Source organism: Pongo abelii, chromosome 8 (assembly GCF_028885655.2).
Source record: "Pongo abelii isolate AG06213 chromosome 8, NHGRI_mPonAbe1-v2.0_pri, whole genome shotgun sequence".
Taxonomy (NCBI): Eukaryota; Metazoa; Chordata; class Mammalia; order Primates; family Hominidae; genus Pongo; species Pongo abelii.
Genome location: NC_071993.2, coordinates 117,797,658 through 117,813,946, shown reverse-complemented (window position 1 = coordinate 117,813,946; position 16,289 = coordinate 117,797,658). Strand labels below are relative to the sequence as shown.

The window sequence follows — 16,289 nt, the reverse complement described above, 5'->3', positions numbered from 1 at the left end:
GGCCCAATGCATTTTAGTGTCTTGGGATCTGTTTGCTTTCTACATCCATAAGAAGGGGACATCAGGGAAGTCCTGGTTATTAAAGACAGGACATAATGTGCCTGTGGGAAGCCCACTTCTGCTTCAAGCTGCTGACCTGTAGGGCTTCGCTCACCTTCATTCCCAGCAGGGTTATAAACAGCTGTGCTGTTGGGAGAAGCACACAATGTTCCCTCTGCCGAACCAAGTATACACCGGATGCCAGCGCTGGAGAGGGCGAGAAAGGGAAACCGGCTCCTCAATAAGTTAAACAAAGAATTAGCATGTGACCCAGAAATTCCACTCCTAGGTACAGACCCCCAAATAGTTGAAAACAGGTGTTCAAACAAAAACTGTCCCCAAACGTTCCTAGCAGCCCTATTCACAATAGTCAAAAGGTGGAAACAATCCAAATGTCCATCAAAAGATGAATGGATAAACAAGAATGTGATATATACATGTAATAGAATATTGTTCAGTCATAGAAAAGTTGTACATATTACAACATGGATGGATGTACCTTGAAAATGTTATGCTAAGTAAAAAAGAAAAAGCCAGTCACCAAAGGCCACATATCATACGATTCCATTTACAGAAACGTACAGAACAGGCAAATCCAGAGACAGAAGGCAGATTGGTGGTTGCCAGGGGCTGGCTTAGGGGGAATAGGGAGTGATTACTTAACGAGTATGAGGTTTCCTTTTGGAGAAATGAAAATATTCTGGAACTAGAGAGTGGTAACATTTGCACAATGTTGTGAATGTGCTAAATGCCACTGAATTGTATACTTCCAAGTATTTTCAAAGTATTTAAAATAGTAAGTCCTATGTGAACTTGACTACAATGAAAAAAATGAAAGCCAGAAAAGGGAGGCACACGCCTACGCACACACGCACTTCCCGCCTCTGCCTGGTGTTTTCTGCCTAGCATTTACCAGCAGGGATGCTGTAATTTTCTTGTTCATTTTATTTATCATCTCTCTGGCCCCTGTGAAGCATAAGCTCCTTGAGGGCAGGAATTTTGCCTGTTCTGGTCTCTGCTATTGCCCCAGGACTCAAAATAGCATGTGACACACAGTAAATGCTCAGTGAATATGTGTTGAGCCTATGCATGAGCCTGTCCTGAACAGCACTTACTTTTCAGAGAAGACCAGGCATTTCTGAGCGTGCAGCTTCCCTTTCACATGCAGCTCCCAGTCCTAGGTCAGAAGGAAAGAAAAGTGACCAAAGTAGAACCGAGTCCATGGGAAGGCAAAGGATGAGCACAGAGACACTGGCCAGGCAGGGAGCACAGAGCGCCCAGAGGCTGGACCACCCTTGCAGACACATCCCCCCACCCTCCCGCTCTCCCTCCCAGGCTCCTCCCACTGTTCCTGCCTCCCCACCCAGCCTTTGCTCCATTGGCTCCTCATCCTCACATCTCATGCCCATCTTGAACAGGAGCCGGGACTCACAAATTGGATTCCCTCTACCCCTCTCAATGGACCCTTGCACCCACCACCTACCTCCCACCTCCCACCCCTTCTCCTTTCCCCCAGGAAGACCCCACCTATTTCATATCATATCCAGTTGGGAGAATCTGGCAGGTAGACTCACAGTGACTTACAAAGCCTTAGAAAAGTTTCATGAGAGACAAAATCCTTGAGCACCTCCCGGTGTCAGCTAGTCCCCTCCCAAGGCTAGAGGTCAGAGGGCATGTCCTATCTGGGTCACAGGGATGCACTTGGATGACGTGACCCAAACAGAGGCGAAAGACATGCTGCAGTATGACTCACACTCTGCAAGGACATTATTATGCTTTTGGACAGGATGAGAGATGGGAAGCGGGGCAGCCCAGTGTTTAAATGGTGCAGGCTCTGGAAGGGTCAGGCCAACATTTGAATCTCCACTCTACCACTTTCAAGCTGGGGAGGTGGCAGGGAGAAGGGGCTGAGAAAGTCATTTCATCTCTCTGGGCCTCAGTTTTCTCATCTGTAAAATGAAAATCATAATAATAGCTACCTCATAAGAGTTACTGCTGGCACACAGAAAGGGTTTAATATATGGTATTTGTTATAATTGTTATTGCTTCAAAATATTTCACTGCATCTGCAATACATTTTTTTGGGGGAAATTCTACTATCATATACCTCTGTTTGCAGCAACTGAAAGCATTTTCCAGCCACCGGGAAGGTGTCATGAGACTCTATCTCCATTTTGCTGATGGGGAAGCTGAGGCTCTCTATAATAATTTGTCTAGGTTCCAAGGGGGAATTAATCTGTTTCCCCTGATCCAAAATTCTGCTTTTTTTCCTTTCTAACTCACTACAATATGGATACTCAAGGGGCAGTAGCTTCTAGGCATACCACAGGGGAGAAGCCCTCCACGAGAAGGCAGGAAACTTGAGTTCCTGAGCCCCTTCTCTGCAACCCAGGTGGGGTCCTTTGCTCCCCTACTCAGCCCCAGCTTTCTCATCTATAAAAAGTGTGTAAGAATTTCTGACTCACCTTCAAGTAAGGTACCGGTCCTGATACATTTCTGAAATTCCTTTGGGTCCTAATACCTATGATTTTAGTCAAGAATACTGATGGCAAAATTCTGTTACCCCAATGCAACAGTTCCTTGCCCATTGGCAGCGTGAGTTGGATCGTGGGGAAAGGCCTGCCCAGGCTTTTAGCTGTGGCTCCCAGCCTGTCTTGGACAACTCACCTTCAAATCAAACACCTTCTTGTCACAGATGCTACAGATATGCGGCAAGTGGAGGGGGGCCACACCGTGAAAGTCGTTCAGCTCGTGAGCCTGCAGGGGCCGCACAGATAGCAACGCCTGTTCCTCCTTGGCCCTCCGCCCAGCACCGATAAAACCCTGTTTGCTGTTGTTAAGCCGACCCCCGAAGGAAGGAGGTGTCCTGTCTGAGGTTGGTTCCTCGGGGTCGTACAGCTCATAGGGCTGGTTGTGGGGCGGAGGCCACATGGGACCTGCTGTGAGATCAGGCTTGCTTTGGCCTGAGAATCCATGGGGGCTCTCCCATTGGCTGTTTGTGCCCTGCAGCAGTGGCCCAACCTCGCTTTTCAGGCCCCCAGCCTGCTCAGCTGGAAATCCGCTGGCCACATGTGAACCTTGGGAGTTGGGTCCGTAAAAATCTTTGGAAAAGGCAGCTTGACCATCCTGCCCTGTGTGGCTGTAGTGCCCTTCATAGGTCACACTGCCCGAGGTTGAGGCCGAGGCTGGCAGGAAGCCGGGCTGACCATCTGTTTCAGGGCCATATGTCTGGCCAGAGCTGGCTTTGCCATACTCATAGAATCCTGCTGTAGCTGGAGCAGGCCCAGTCTTGCCAATGCCCAAGATGACTGCTGGCTGGCCAGGGGTCTGAGGCATTACCCCAGTGAAAGGATGCATTACCATGGCACTGGGTGGCTGGTTGGGAAGGTTCATGGAGGGTCCGGAGCCTCGTGTCTGGCTGGGGGGTGAAAAGGCAATTGCATTAGAGGGAAACCGGGTACTGGGTATGGCTGCAGCATGTTGGGGAACCCCAGCATGGCCGTGGGGGCCACTGATCACAGACGGATGCCTCAGTTGATTGAAGAGAGGCTGGGACATGGCCACTTTGGAGAGGACTTGGTTCAGGACTGTGGCGGCTGCAGTGTTGTTGGTGACAGCTGTCTGTGCCAGCTTCAGCCGGTGGAGGGTGAGCTGGGCCTGAAGTTGAGCCAGTTGGAGACTGGCAGGTGAAGGAAGTAGAGGGTTCGGGTTACTGACTGAGAACGGGTTCTTGTCCAGGAGCTTGGCGGCACTGCGGGAAGACAGAGGTCTAGATGCACAGCTGGTTTTCAATGAGGGGGGCAAGGGGGGCTGTTCTTTGTTATCTGTGGTCCCCCCTCCCACATAAACAAGACCTTCCCACACTGGTCCCACATACAAGTGAATCTGCAAAAACCTATGCTCACACATACACATTAAAAAAAAACTCCAATGGAAAAATTATATGACAGAATGTTCAATCTCACTAGTAAGTAGAAACACAAACTAAAACCATTCAAAACAAAGATTTGCCTAGCAAAATAGCAGTTTTTTAAAATGGCACTCCATGTTGGAGAGAGAGTAGAATAGGCACGATGTCAATGATAATCAACGCATACAGCTTTGTTAAAAGATAGTCTAACAAAATGCATTTATTATAGCCATATTCTTTGACCCTGGAATTCAATTATATAAATCTAAACTGAGAAAATGAGCTCAAATGCAGACAAAATTTGATACCCAAAGATGCTTAATACTATATTATTTAAGAGTCCAAAGTTGAAAATTACAAATAGCCAACAATAGGGAGATGGGATTTGAACTGAGGAAATTATGATACACCAACATAATAAAATATTAAGTAACCACTACTATTGGTGTTTAAATCTCTACTTTATTATGTAACATTTAGGACATTCAAAAAAGAGTACCCAGTACCGAGCTTAAGACAGAGGGCATTCCAATACGATAAATCTCCCTTTGTTACGTGCTCTCCCCACCTCACCCTTCCCCATGATTGCCAATGATAAACATTATCTTGAATTTGCCAAGGTCTCTGTTACAAAAAACAAAAACAAAACCACTTTAATGACATGAGAAAATCTATATGCTCTAATGTTAAGTGAAAAAGGCAGGCTTAACAAAGAGTGAATCGTGTTTACATTTGTGCCAAACACATTTTCATCCTTGTCCTCATTTCACACCCAAAAGTAACATGAATTGTCTTCCTGTCCGAATATAGGCACAAACAAATTCAGCACCTCCTATACTCTCACAACATGAACCATTTCTGACACTAGATGTGTGGGAGGTTTTCTCCACACACCAAGCAAGCAACCAGTTCTGCAGTGGACACCAGCTGGGTGTCTGCCACTTCAGTTCTGACACTACCTGGGGAAAGCATCAGATCCCACAGGTTGATGGCTCAGCCCCACAAGACTGTCCCCCCACTTTGGGTGTCAATCACAAGCCCCAGGTTGTTTTACTCGTGCTTCTGACCAACTGGCTGTAAATCAGAATTAGACTAATTTGCTAGAGAGGCTCCCAGAACTCAGGGAGATGCTTAGTTTTACTGGTTTATTAGAAAGGATATATGACAAAGGATGCCAATGAACACCAGATGGAAGAGGTGCATGGGGCAAATTGTGTGGGAAGGGGTACAGAGCTCCCACATCCTCTCAGGCAACCCCCTCTCCAGGAACCTCCACAGGTCCCAGTCCTTTCTGGGTTTTTACAGAGGTTTTATTGCACAGGCATGATTGATTAAATCATCAGCCATTGATGATCAACTCTACTTTCAGCCCCATTCCCCTTCCCTGAGGTTAGGGGTAGGGCTGAAAGTCCCAACCCTTCCATCCTGCTGTAGTCTTTCCAGTAACCCCATCCTAAAGATACCTAAGGGGCTGCCAGACATTTGTCAACTCATTAGCATACAAAAAGATATTTATCCGATTCCAAAGACTTTTGGAGTTTTATGCTAGGAAACCTGATGAAGACCAAATCTCACAATATCACAGTTCCCTTCAACTGAGCTCTCAAACCCAACTAGCATAAGGAATAACCAAAACATTACAAGTAAAAAAAATCTGAATTTGAGGTAGTGGGCAATAGCAGACTCTCACCGAATCCTACTGCAGAAAGGGTGTCCGTCTGACATGTGTCTTTCATGTGACCTATATTGGTTGGTTACAGTGGTTTCTGGACCAAAAATCAGTGTGCACGGTCTGGAAACTGGAAAGACTTTCCCAGAACGTCTGGGATATGTGGTTACCACAGGCAGGGAGGGAATCTTTGGTTAAGACCATATTTTCCAGGTTTTAAATTCCCCTCTGAAAAGTGGGTGTCATCAGGAAATATGTTCAGGATGTTGATGAATTGGAATTCTGGGACATTTGAATGGGAAGAAGGGGACTGGAAAACTGGAAATTGGGGTTGCCATAGACAATGCGTGCTGTACAATAAGCATGCTTAGGCAGTACAGGGTAGACACTGCATAACTGGGACACCTTAGTCTCTACTGTCACAGGTTCTGAACAGTAAAAATCCAACGATAATGAAACAAAAATGAGAGAGGCTGGCAGCTAGCTCAGCTGAGGAGGAAAAGGGAGACATGGCAAGTGACATGGGCTGCCACACTGTCTTGTTGGAAGGGAGTTCCCAGAACATCGGGCACACCCACATTTAAATGTAAGTACAAAGCACATTTGAGAGCCAGATAAAATGCCTTTGTTATTCTTTCCCACTTGCATGAAAAATCAAAAATTGCCTATATGTTGTTAAAAAGACACCACCTTCCCCAGCCAGCAGCCCTGCTATGCTCCAAGGGCAGAACAGGCTGGCTGCATTTTAAAATACCGGGGAAGAGGGCACTCAAAGTTAAAGGCAGTTACAGCCCTGTTCTCCTTTGGGGAGCCGGGCTGGTGGCAAACAAGCCTTGGGGGTCCCTGGGTGACCCAGCACAAATTCAACAGCAGCAGAATGGGGAGGGACTGATGTCTATGAAGGCACGAATACAGAAGGAAGAGGAGAATGGATGGTCAAGAGTCTGATGATAGATTTTGGCTTGTGTAGTATTAAGTAGCTGAGCTTTAGAAAAGCAATTAAGCTTAACTCAAAACCCTGGCCACACAGGGCCAACTCTTCCTCCCAGGTTTGTCCATCATGCAACCTGTTCTTGCTAACAAGGCGATAATGAGGTGCCAAGTTGGTTTCCATGACCAGAGTAAGACAAGGTTGGTTTTGTTTTTCCCAGAGAAGTCAGCTCTATTTTCTAAAGTTGCATTCTGGGCAGGAGGGAGCTCTAAGTAGAGATTCCCCTTTGCCTCTGAAAGGACACGTGAGGAAGGGCTTTCCAACTAGGAAAGCCAGCCACGCTGGGTATTTGCAGATCAGCCATGGGAAACCTGTCCTTTTCAGAGTATGGCCCAGGTTACAGACAACCCATTCAGATTCCGTGAAAAATAAGAAAACTAACCAGGTTTTCTTCTTAACTTTTGCTTTGACTAGAAAATTTTCATCATTCCCAACTTTAGTCAACCTTGAGTAGAAGTGATTTCACATGAATCATCAGAGCCGAGCACCTGTTTTGATCCAAACACCCTAGACAAAGAAGAAAAAACACATCATACTATTTTTAAAGGCCTAAGACTCTTAGCCTGCAATAGTTAATAACCTGAAATTGAGGTGCATATAGTGATCATATTTCTGAACCAAAAATTGGGGTGCATGATCTGACACCCCTGGAAGCTGGAACTGATGTCTCCTGCTGTCTTCCCACTCCTTAGTTTGTCACTTTTATATCACTCAGCACATCCTGCGCCTTGGGTTAAAAATAATTGCGTGTGTGCCTTTCTACTCCATTAGACATAAGTTCCACAAGAGAAAGGAGTATGTCTTGGAGAATCTTGTATTTCCTCAGCACACTGCCTCCCACTTTACGGGCACAAAGTAATTGCCGTGAACAAAATGAAGAAGGAAGATAATGGGTATGGCTCATCAGAATCTGGTGGCTTTGAGGCAATATGGACACCTCTTTTATGAGTACCCAATTCTGTGGAGAAAAACCCACAAACAGCTTAAAAAGGACAATCTAAATACACCCAAGAAGCAAATAAATTTTGCTGTTGTAAATAACTAAACCTACAAGCAGGTACAAAGTCACCTTCCTAGGGGACTATCTACAATTCCCCACTCCAACGCAGGAACTTCAGTACACTCTTTCCCTGTCTAAATCCAGGTTTTTAAATTGAGTGGATAATCCCTGCAGTAGGCTGAATAATGATCCCCTGAAAATGTCCACATTCTAACCCACAGAGGCTGTGAATATGTTATCTTACATGGTAAAGGGGACTTTGCAGACGTGATTGAATTAAAGATCTTGATTATCTGAATTTCTGAATTTAATTTGGTATGCCCAGTGTAATCACAAGAGTCCTTCTAAGACGGAAGCAGGAGGATCAGAGTCAGCGAGAAGATATAAGGATGGAAACAGAAGTCAGAGAGGAGAGAAGATGCTTTGCTGCTGGCTTTGAAGATGGAGGAAGGGGCCATGAGCCAAAGAAATGCAGGAAGCCTCTTAGAAACTAGAAAAGACCAGGAAACAGATTGTCCCTTAGAGCCTCCAGAAGGAACTAACACCTTGACTGTAGTCCAGTGAGGCTGGTTTTGGACTTCTGGCCTCCAGAACTGTAAGATAATACATGTATGTTATTATAAGCCACTAAATTTGTGGCAATTTGTTACAGCAGCAATAGAAAACCAACACAATTCCCAAGACAATTAGATGCAAAAGTGGCTTCCGCTAAAGAGGCAGTGGTAGGTGTAGGGGCTGATTGGATCTTGCTGGTATGAATTGATCCCCCCAGAGTACAGACTATCTGACCAAACATCCAAAGAGCCTCTGGGAATGTAGTCAGGGGCCAATTCTGCACAAACAGGGGCCCATGCAATGTGTCTCAGACCTGGCCCATCCAAGAACCACATCCCTCTGGCTACAGTGATTGGCTCAAGGGGAAACATTCTCTGATACTTTGTTGGAGCTATCAGGCATGATTCTCTGTCATGCCACGGTTGCTAAATTGTTGTTAAGCCATCACTTAATGACAGCCTGCTTGAGAATAAAGCCAACTCAGAAGATGCTGGCCTGAAGACAGAGGTACAGGCAGCTCCTTGATGACTTCCTAGGAATACCTTGAGCCAGCTTCTCCTGAATCCACCCTGTACTTTGCTGGACATGAAGCAATGAATTTCCTTTATTTGCTTAAAGAAAGCCAACCTACGTAAACCACGGGCATTTAACCATCTTTTAAAGATGGCTCCTTTTTGTGGCCCACATTGAGTTGAAGGTTCCTGATCACCCTCCAGTTTCCTCTGCAGGAGTGGACTGACTGTGAGGACCCAGTAGTTGGAGCTACAAGGTCCCTATCATCATCGTAGAGAGAAAAGAGGATTAGAAGATAAGGAGTGGGCAACTGCTGAGAGAGGAGGGAGCAGGCATGGGGATGGGGTTTGAGGGATCCAAAAGAGTCTTAACATCTGCTTGGTGAACCAGGACTTAAGGGGCTGTGGAATTAACAAGGACACAGCTGAAGTGCAGTAGAGTGAATGTGCATAGTTGTATCAGCAGGCTCTCTCCTGGTAATGTCCAGCCATCCAGAAGCAGGAGCCAAGAACCACAGCCCAGAGCATGGTAGTGCCTAAACTCATGCAACCAGCCATATTTGCAATAAGCACAATATCTTCCAAGATAACCAGTTCAGGAATTTAAATTCACTTCCAGTGCAACTGGCTGAGTGGTGAATGTGCCATTTCTTCTTTTGTGCTAAAATAAAGAAAGTAATCGAGGTGAGAGGGCTGATGATCAGGCAAGAAAATGTTTTCTAGGTATGACCACACTATAAAGGTGTGGCCAAATAAATGCAATGCTCAAGGTCAGATCTTTAGAGCAGAGTTGAGAATTTATGACCTTTCCATGTCTTTATGACACATTCTGCTAGTGTCAACACAGGAGAGATTTAAAGCAAAGAGAGGATTAATGTCAACTTAACTAACAAGAACTACATTATAGTTTTCCTTCCCTCTGAACCGTTTTTCTTTAAAATATTCCTTATTTATGGTATTTTGGTGGGAATTTCTTTTTAATATTTATCTTTCCTAGATCAAAAATTCTCAACTCTGCTATAATGCTTTCAGAAGCTAGGTCAGAATATGAACTAAGAGAGGGACATCCCTGAATGTCAGGTTACAAAGGTGACAATGACAACACAACAGTCATATTGGGGCTAAAGTTCAAACTCTAGCTAGTGATCACAAACTTTAAGAGCGAGGTGAGGCCTTAGAGACAATTTAGTTTCACTCATTCTACAGACAAAAACAAAACAAAACAAAACAAAGCAAAACAAAACAAAACAACAAAAAACAAACAAACAAAAAACCGCGAAAGCCAATGAAGTTGGTGTCCTCTGTGAAACCGCCCAAGTCACACACCGAGACAGAGAAGAGCTGGGACTGGAATACAGGCCGCCTCTGTCCTCAGGGCTGATGGAGTGGCTGTGGTAGGATACACACCTATCAACATATACCAGATGAATTTTCTCTTTGCAAGGAGAAGATGAGGCCACACACTTTTTGGATAGTGCTCTTTCTTGATAACAATAGGGCTGCTGGGTCTTCACTAGCTTGGTCTCTGTGACTAATTTCGAGACTACTGGGTCAATGCTGCTATTCTGTGTTTGGGCCTTAGCCATGACATTACCATATGATGGTTCGTATCACCATGACACCTCTTGGAGTGATTCATAACAGCAATAATAATCCTATCATCTCTCTTTAGTTTTGTGTTTTTCAGTTGGTGTGTTAATAAGTGTTCCCACTTCATTAGCTGTCTCATCTCCAGAACAGCCATATGGACAGCTAAGTCAAATATGACCATTTCTGGTCTATAGTAAGAAGACTGAGACCAAGAAAGATCAGATGAACCGTGTGAGGTCATCCAGTGAATAAGGGACTTGACTGGGACTTGAAGGAAGGTTTTTAAACTGTAAGGCCAATATTCTATCCTCTGTTTACACGTTCATTAAAGGGAGCTCCAAAAACCACGTTTCTGGGCCTACTTCCTTTAGGCATGAATTTAACTAACATGTTTGGTATCAGATCCCCGGGCTTTCAGTCCATTGTGCTCTGTACGTCGCTTATCAGGCAGAGCACAGTCTCAGAACCAGGGGACTATGCAGTCACAATGGGACAGCTGGTGGGTTTAGAACTGACACGAGAGGCCTGCCTTTCCTGCTGGACTTATTAGAAGGGCTCAAAACCTGCCAAAGAGAACTGATCCTGCAGCAAATGCAGAGAAAATGATACACATTCTGCTAGTGTCATCACAGGAAAGACTTAAAGCAAAGAGAGGATTAATGTCAACTTAACTAATGAGAACATAGTATAGTTTTCTTTCCTTCTGAACCATTTTTCTTTCTTTAAAAATATTGTTTATTTTTTTAAATGAGGGTATGGTATTGTAGGTGAGAATCTATTTTTAACATCCATATTTGGGTTTTTTTGAAAATTTTAAAATACAGAAATATGAAGAGGAAAACAAACACCTATGAATTCAGTGCCCATTATCCAAAATGAATAAATGCTACTGTAATGGTCACTTTGCTTCAAAATTTTTTTAATAAAAGAATATTTGACAGATAAAGCTGAAGTCCCCTTTGAGAATCTGCTAAGTTCAATCCCACCTTCATCTCCCCAGTGACATCCACATGTGGTGTGTCTATCTGTCTGTGTATCTGTCTGTATCTGTATATAGAAAAAAAACAGGAAAATAAGGGATTTTTCCACATGTGTGTGTTTATAAAATAGCGCACAGGACTGATATCAACAAAATTTATCCTTAATAACAAATGCATAACCTACCAAGTTTCCTCTAACACACTGAAGACTGAGAACAGCACAATGGAGTGCAAAATCAGGAAGCTAGAAATCAGAAGACCTGGGCCTGGCCCAACAGCCTTTATTTACTCCCTGTGGGATCCTAGGTCAGTTAGTTTCCCTGGATCTCAGGGAGTTTTTTTTGTAAAATGAGAAAACTGGATGAAAGGATCTCCAAGGTCCCTTCACCTTTGAAATCTGATAACTCTGAGGTTTAATTTCCTCATCTGTCCAATGGAGATCGTAATGTCTGTTCCACTCACTGTAAAGATCAAACGTGATGTGCAGGTGCTCTGGAAAACATGATAATTATATTAACTATCATTATCATTGCTCACAAATTAAGCTATTTCTGCGCCTGGCCACTCCTGGGAGTGCTTTTAAAGAAACCATTGTTATATATACAGTCATGTGCCGCTTAACAATGGAGACATGTCTTGAGAAATGTGCTGTTAGGCAATCTTGTCATGTGAACATCATAGAGTGTACACACACACCTAGGCTATATGATATACCCTATTGCTCCTAGGCTACAAACTTGCACAGCATATTTCTGTACTCAATGCTGGAGGCAACTGGAACACAATGGTGAGTATTTGTGCATATCTAAATATGTTTAAGCCTAGACAAGTACAGTAAAAATGCAGTATTGTAATCTTATGGGACCACCATTGTATATGCCATCTGTTATTGACCAGAACGTCGTTATGCAACCCGTGACTGTATATGGCTTCGTTCAGAGGCATGTGTTGCAGGCCAGACAGCATGAAATAATTTCATTCTCTCTAACCTTGTTCTGTTAGGCAGTCAGTTCAGCACAGAGGCTCTCTTACCTATATCCCTGAAGATTTAGCAAATGAAATACCAAAAATACTTTATTATGAAATTCTCTCATCTACAAAGACATTTCCCAGATGGACCCACAGCTTTCAGAATGAAATGTGGCTCGAATCCATTTAGGATAGGAGTTGGTTTGTCTGAGATACAATTATTAAGAAAATCCACAATGGGCAAAAATTAATTGATTTTGTGCAGTCTCAAATTGAGGAAGCTGGTTTGACTTCTGGGGTTAGGGGAAATCTTTCCATTTTCTCGGTAACATAAGATCTGGTGACCTCTCAACTGAGAAACTTTTCTTGGGAACATCTGAGTCTTCTGTAATGGAAAAATGAGCTTTTCAAAATGTATATTTTAAAACTGCTATACAAAGTTCTCTAAGAAACCAAATTGCTAATGTTTATACACACAAAGGAAATATATAGGGATTTATAGATCAATCCTGCCCCAATGATAGACAATGTACACACAAGCATTGATGCCTTGGCATATACTGGACCCTCTCCCTACACAACCTCCTCCTTACTCCCCTTCACCTAGATATCTACCATCCTTTGAAATGTAGCTCACAGGACACCTCCTCCAGGCAGCCTTCTCTGGTTTCTGCTCCCATCCAGTGTGCACTGATGTCCCTTTCATGATCTTCAGAATGCACTTCTGCTCCATCAGCCTCAACTGTACTCTCTTCTAACTCCACCACCTGCTCTCATAATTGTCTATTGAAGCACTTGTCTGACTTTCCCACTGTCCCATGATCATTCGAAGATAGGAACTATATGTGTCCCACACCACATCACAATACCTGGCACATGGTAGGTGTGTGGAACCAATAAACACTTCTATCCAATGGGCTAGGCATGGTGGCCCACGTCTGTAATCCCAGCACTTTGGGAGGGTGAGGCAGGCGGATCACTTGAGGTCAGGATTTCTAGACCAGCCTGACCAACATGGCGAAACCTGGTCTTTACTAAAAAAATACAAAAATCAGCCAGGCATAGTGGTGCGCGCCTGTAGTCCCACCTACTCAGGAGGCTGAGGCAGGAGAATCGCTGAGATCACACCACTGCACTCCAGCCTGGGCAACAGAGCCAGACTCTGTCTCAAAAAAACCCACCAAAAAAAACAAAAAAAAATTTATCCATGGACACACCTGCTCCATGTATATGTGTATGTAGATATTAGCTGTGTGTTCTCCCTTCATTTTCTTGGCTAAATATTCCCTGTGTATTGCTACAATGCTTTGAAAGATGAAGCTCTACAGAGAATGTGGATTAGATTCAGTCTTTGAACATGGACAAAATTATGTAAATATCACCAACCACATCAAGTATAAAATTGTAAAGTATTCAACAAACAGACTTCCTGTCACATTTTTCCTTTTAACTAAATTGGAAGAAAATGCAATTTCAGTGTGTGCCTCTGAGGCGTTGTTAAGTGCCTAATCTACATGATGTTGGGATGAAACCTATGTTCCAGGACTGGTCCCCATGTTCTGTGAACTTTCTTTTCAGCAGTTTACATCACTGATATTTTTTTCTATTAAATGTATAAAGACAGTTATAAAATTCAAGCCAATTTGAAATGAAAGAATTTTGGATTAATTTTAAAGAATTAAAATTCTGTTGGTCTTTTTCTAGAGTTGCCTGATGATTAACCTAGATATTTTAACTGATGTGATTTCAGCCAAATACTAGAAGTCCACATGAGACTGGAGAGGCAATGTGGGGCAGTGGGAGAGGAGGAGTGTTTTGGTTATAAGTAGACTGAAAGCTCTGTCACCAATTACTCTACATCTTATTGACGTCATGTCACCCTATTGACCTTAGTTTTCTCATCTGTGAAATGGGAGGGTCAGATGAGACAACATTTAAGGTTTCTTTATGCCTTATGATTTTAGGATGGTGGGTGTTTTCTTAAGGCAGTTATTCATGACATAGAAAAGTTAGGATGATCTGGCCACGGTGCAGAGGCAGATCCCAGGACTGGGGTATCTCAGTTTCTGACAAGGTGAAATAACAGCAGTAATTCAATTTTTGGTAGGCACCCAGAGAGAACTTCTTAAAACACAGATGCTGGGCCCACCCCTCACCACCACCCACACCCTCATCTCTGTGTCTGACTCAGAAGATCTAGGGGAAGAGCTTGAACATGTACATTTCTAACAAGTCCAGGTGAGGCTGATGCTGCACTTTGAGAACCGTTGTACTAGAGTACTTTGAAAATACTTTCCAACTCTAAGAATCTATGGTGAGGTGGCTGGGGGCAGTGGCCTCACACCTGTAATCCTAGCACTTTGGGAGGCCACGGCAGAAGGATCACTTGAGGCCAGGAGTTCGAGACTAGCCTGGGCAACATAGAGAGATTCTGTCGCTAATTTTTTCTTTTTTAATTGGCCAGGCATGATGGTGCACAACTGTAATCTTAGCTACTTGGGAGGCTCAGGTGGGAGGATCACTTGAGCCCTGGGTTTTGAGGTTACAGTGAGTATGATAGCACCACTGCACTCCAGCCTGGGTGAGTGAGCAAGACCCTGTCTGAAAAAAAAAATCTATAGTGAGTTATCAGGAATTGAGTAACCCCTGTATTTTAATGAGCTACTTCTACTAGCTGCAAGTACACCAAGAATGGGCTTCCTTTTCCATGGGGGTTTCAGACAATGTAAAAATAATTTCAAGGGACACATGTAATTAATTGTAAAACTACCTTCCCTTAGGAGACATAATCAAGATTTTCAGAACATTTGGGCTCCTGTAATAAAAACACTTAAGGTTCAGGAAACCTTAGGTAATGTAGATGGTTGAGTGACTGGCTTGGCATCATATTACCAGGTTTGTTGGAAAGGGAGAAAGCATACCTTCATCCACACTGAGTTCATCAGTGCAGAGAACAGAGGGTGAGCTTCCAGAAGGCTGAAAGTTCTTTAGTCAACACCCACCCCCATCATTATAAAAAGCCCATTCCAAAACTCACCCTAGAAGGCTTAGGCTAAAAAAAACCAAATAAACAACAACAAAAAAAGGTTGTTGATAAAGTCATCTGTATCACTAGATCTCAAACTTGGTGGCACTTAGGAATTACTTGGGAAGTTTTAAAAAGTACTGGGGCTTGAGTCCCACCTCCAGAGATTGACTCAACCCAGGCATTGGAATTTGTAATACTAATAGCTCCCCAGGAGAACAATTGTGCAGCTAAGTCTAAGAATTACCAATCTATAAAAGAATAGAATCAATCTGTTCTTTATTACTTTGGGTCCCACAAGCCATTTTTGTCACTCCAAACAGCATGACCATTTGTCTTAAATGACCCTGAAGAATAAACATTGAAATTTCTACAAGTCCACAAAGGGTCACAAGTCCACAAAGGGTCAAACACAATACAGCTAAAAATATTTCTTAGCTCTATTCATGCACCTTTTCATGCAATTCGATCAATATTTTTTGCAACAAGATTTCCCCCAGAGAATACATAGAGTTTCTGCTGCAGAAAGCCAGGTGAGGTTTGCTAGGGGAGTAGTTTTGGCTTCTAAATTATAAACACCTTGAGGACATCATCCACACCCTAGAATCTTTCAAACTCCCAAGTGCCTATGTGGCTTAGCACTGAGCAAATTAGAGGCACTGAACAAATACTCGTTCAATTGACTTGAAATTATGACTGTTTTAAGCATGTGGGAATGTAGATCTTACCAGAATACCCTGTTTCCTTGTGAAGGACATGGTATATGTTTCCGTGTGTGTTTTGGGAATGTGCACAGTTTAATTCCTTTATATTCCTTAGATTAAATGAGAACATTAAGATTGGGGCTTTATAAATAAGCCATATAACTATTTATTGAGAAAAATATCCCTTTCCCAAAATGGGTGGAAGTTTCTGGTGCCTTAAGACACATACCTTTCTGACTACAGCCAACAAAACACAGATGCCGCCCAAGGCAGAGAATATTATATGTGCATTACTTTTGGCTTTTGCCTCTATCTTACAAAGCTGTGGCCATAAGAAAGTTACTG

The 16,289-nt window shown here is 43.4% G+C and overlaps 1 protein-coding gene across 1 annotated transcript in view; it reads right to left on the bottom strand.

Moving 5' to 3' along the window:
* Positions 1-16,289, bottom strand: part of RBM20 (RNA binding motif protein 20) — a 199,481-nt gene that overhangs the window by 55,138 nt on the left and 128,054 nt on the right. The window contains exons 2-4 of the mRNA XM_002821143.6: positions 2,707-3,790; positions 1,155-1,216; positions 155-246 (exon numbers count right to left, since the gene is read on the bottom strand). Of these exons, the coding sequence (XP_002821189.3) occupies positions 155-246; positions 1,155-1,216; positions 2,707-3,790 (1,238 nt within the window). The remainder of the gene's footprint in view (positions 1-154; positions 247-1,154; positions 1,217-2,706; positions 3,791-16,289) is intronic.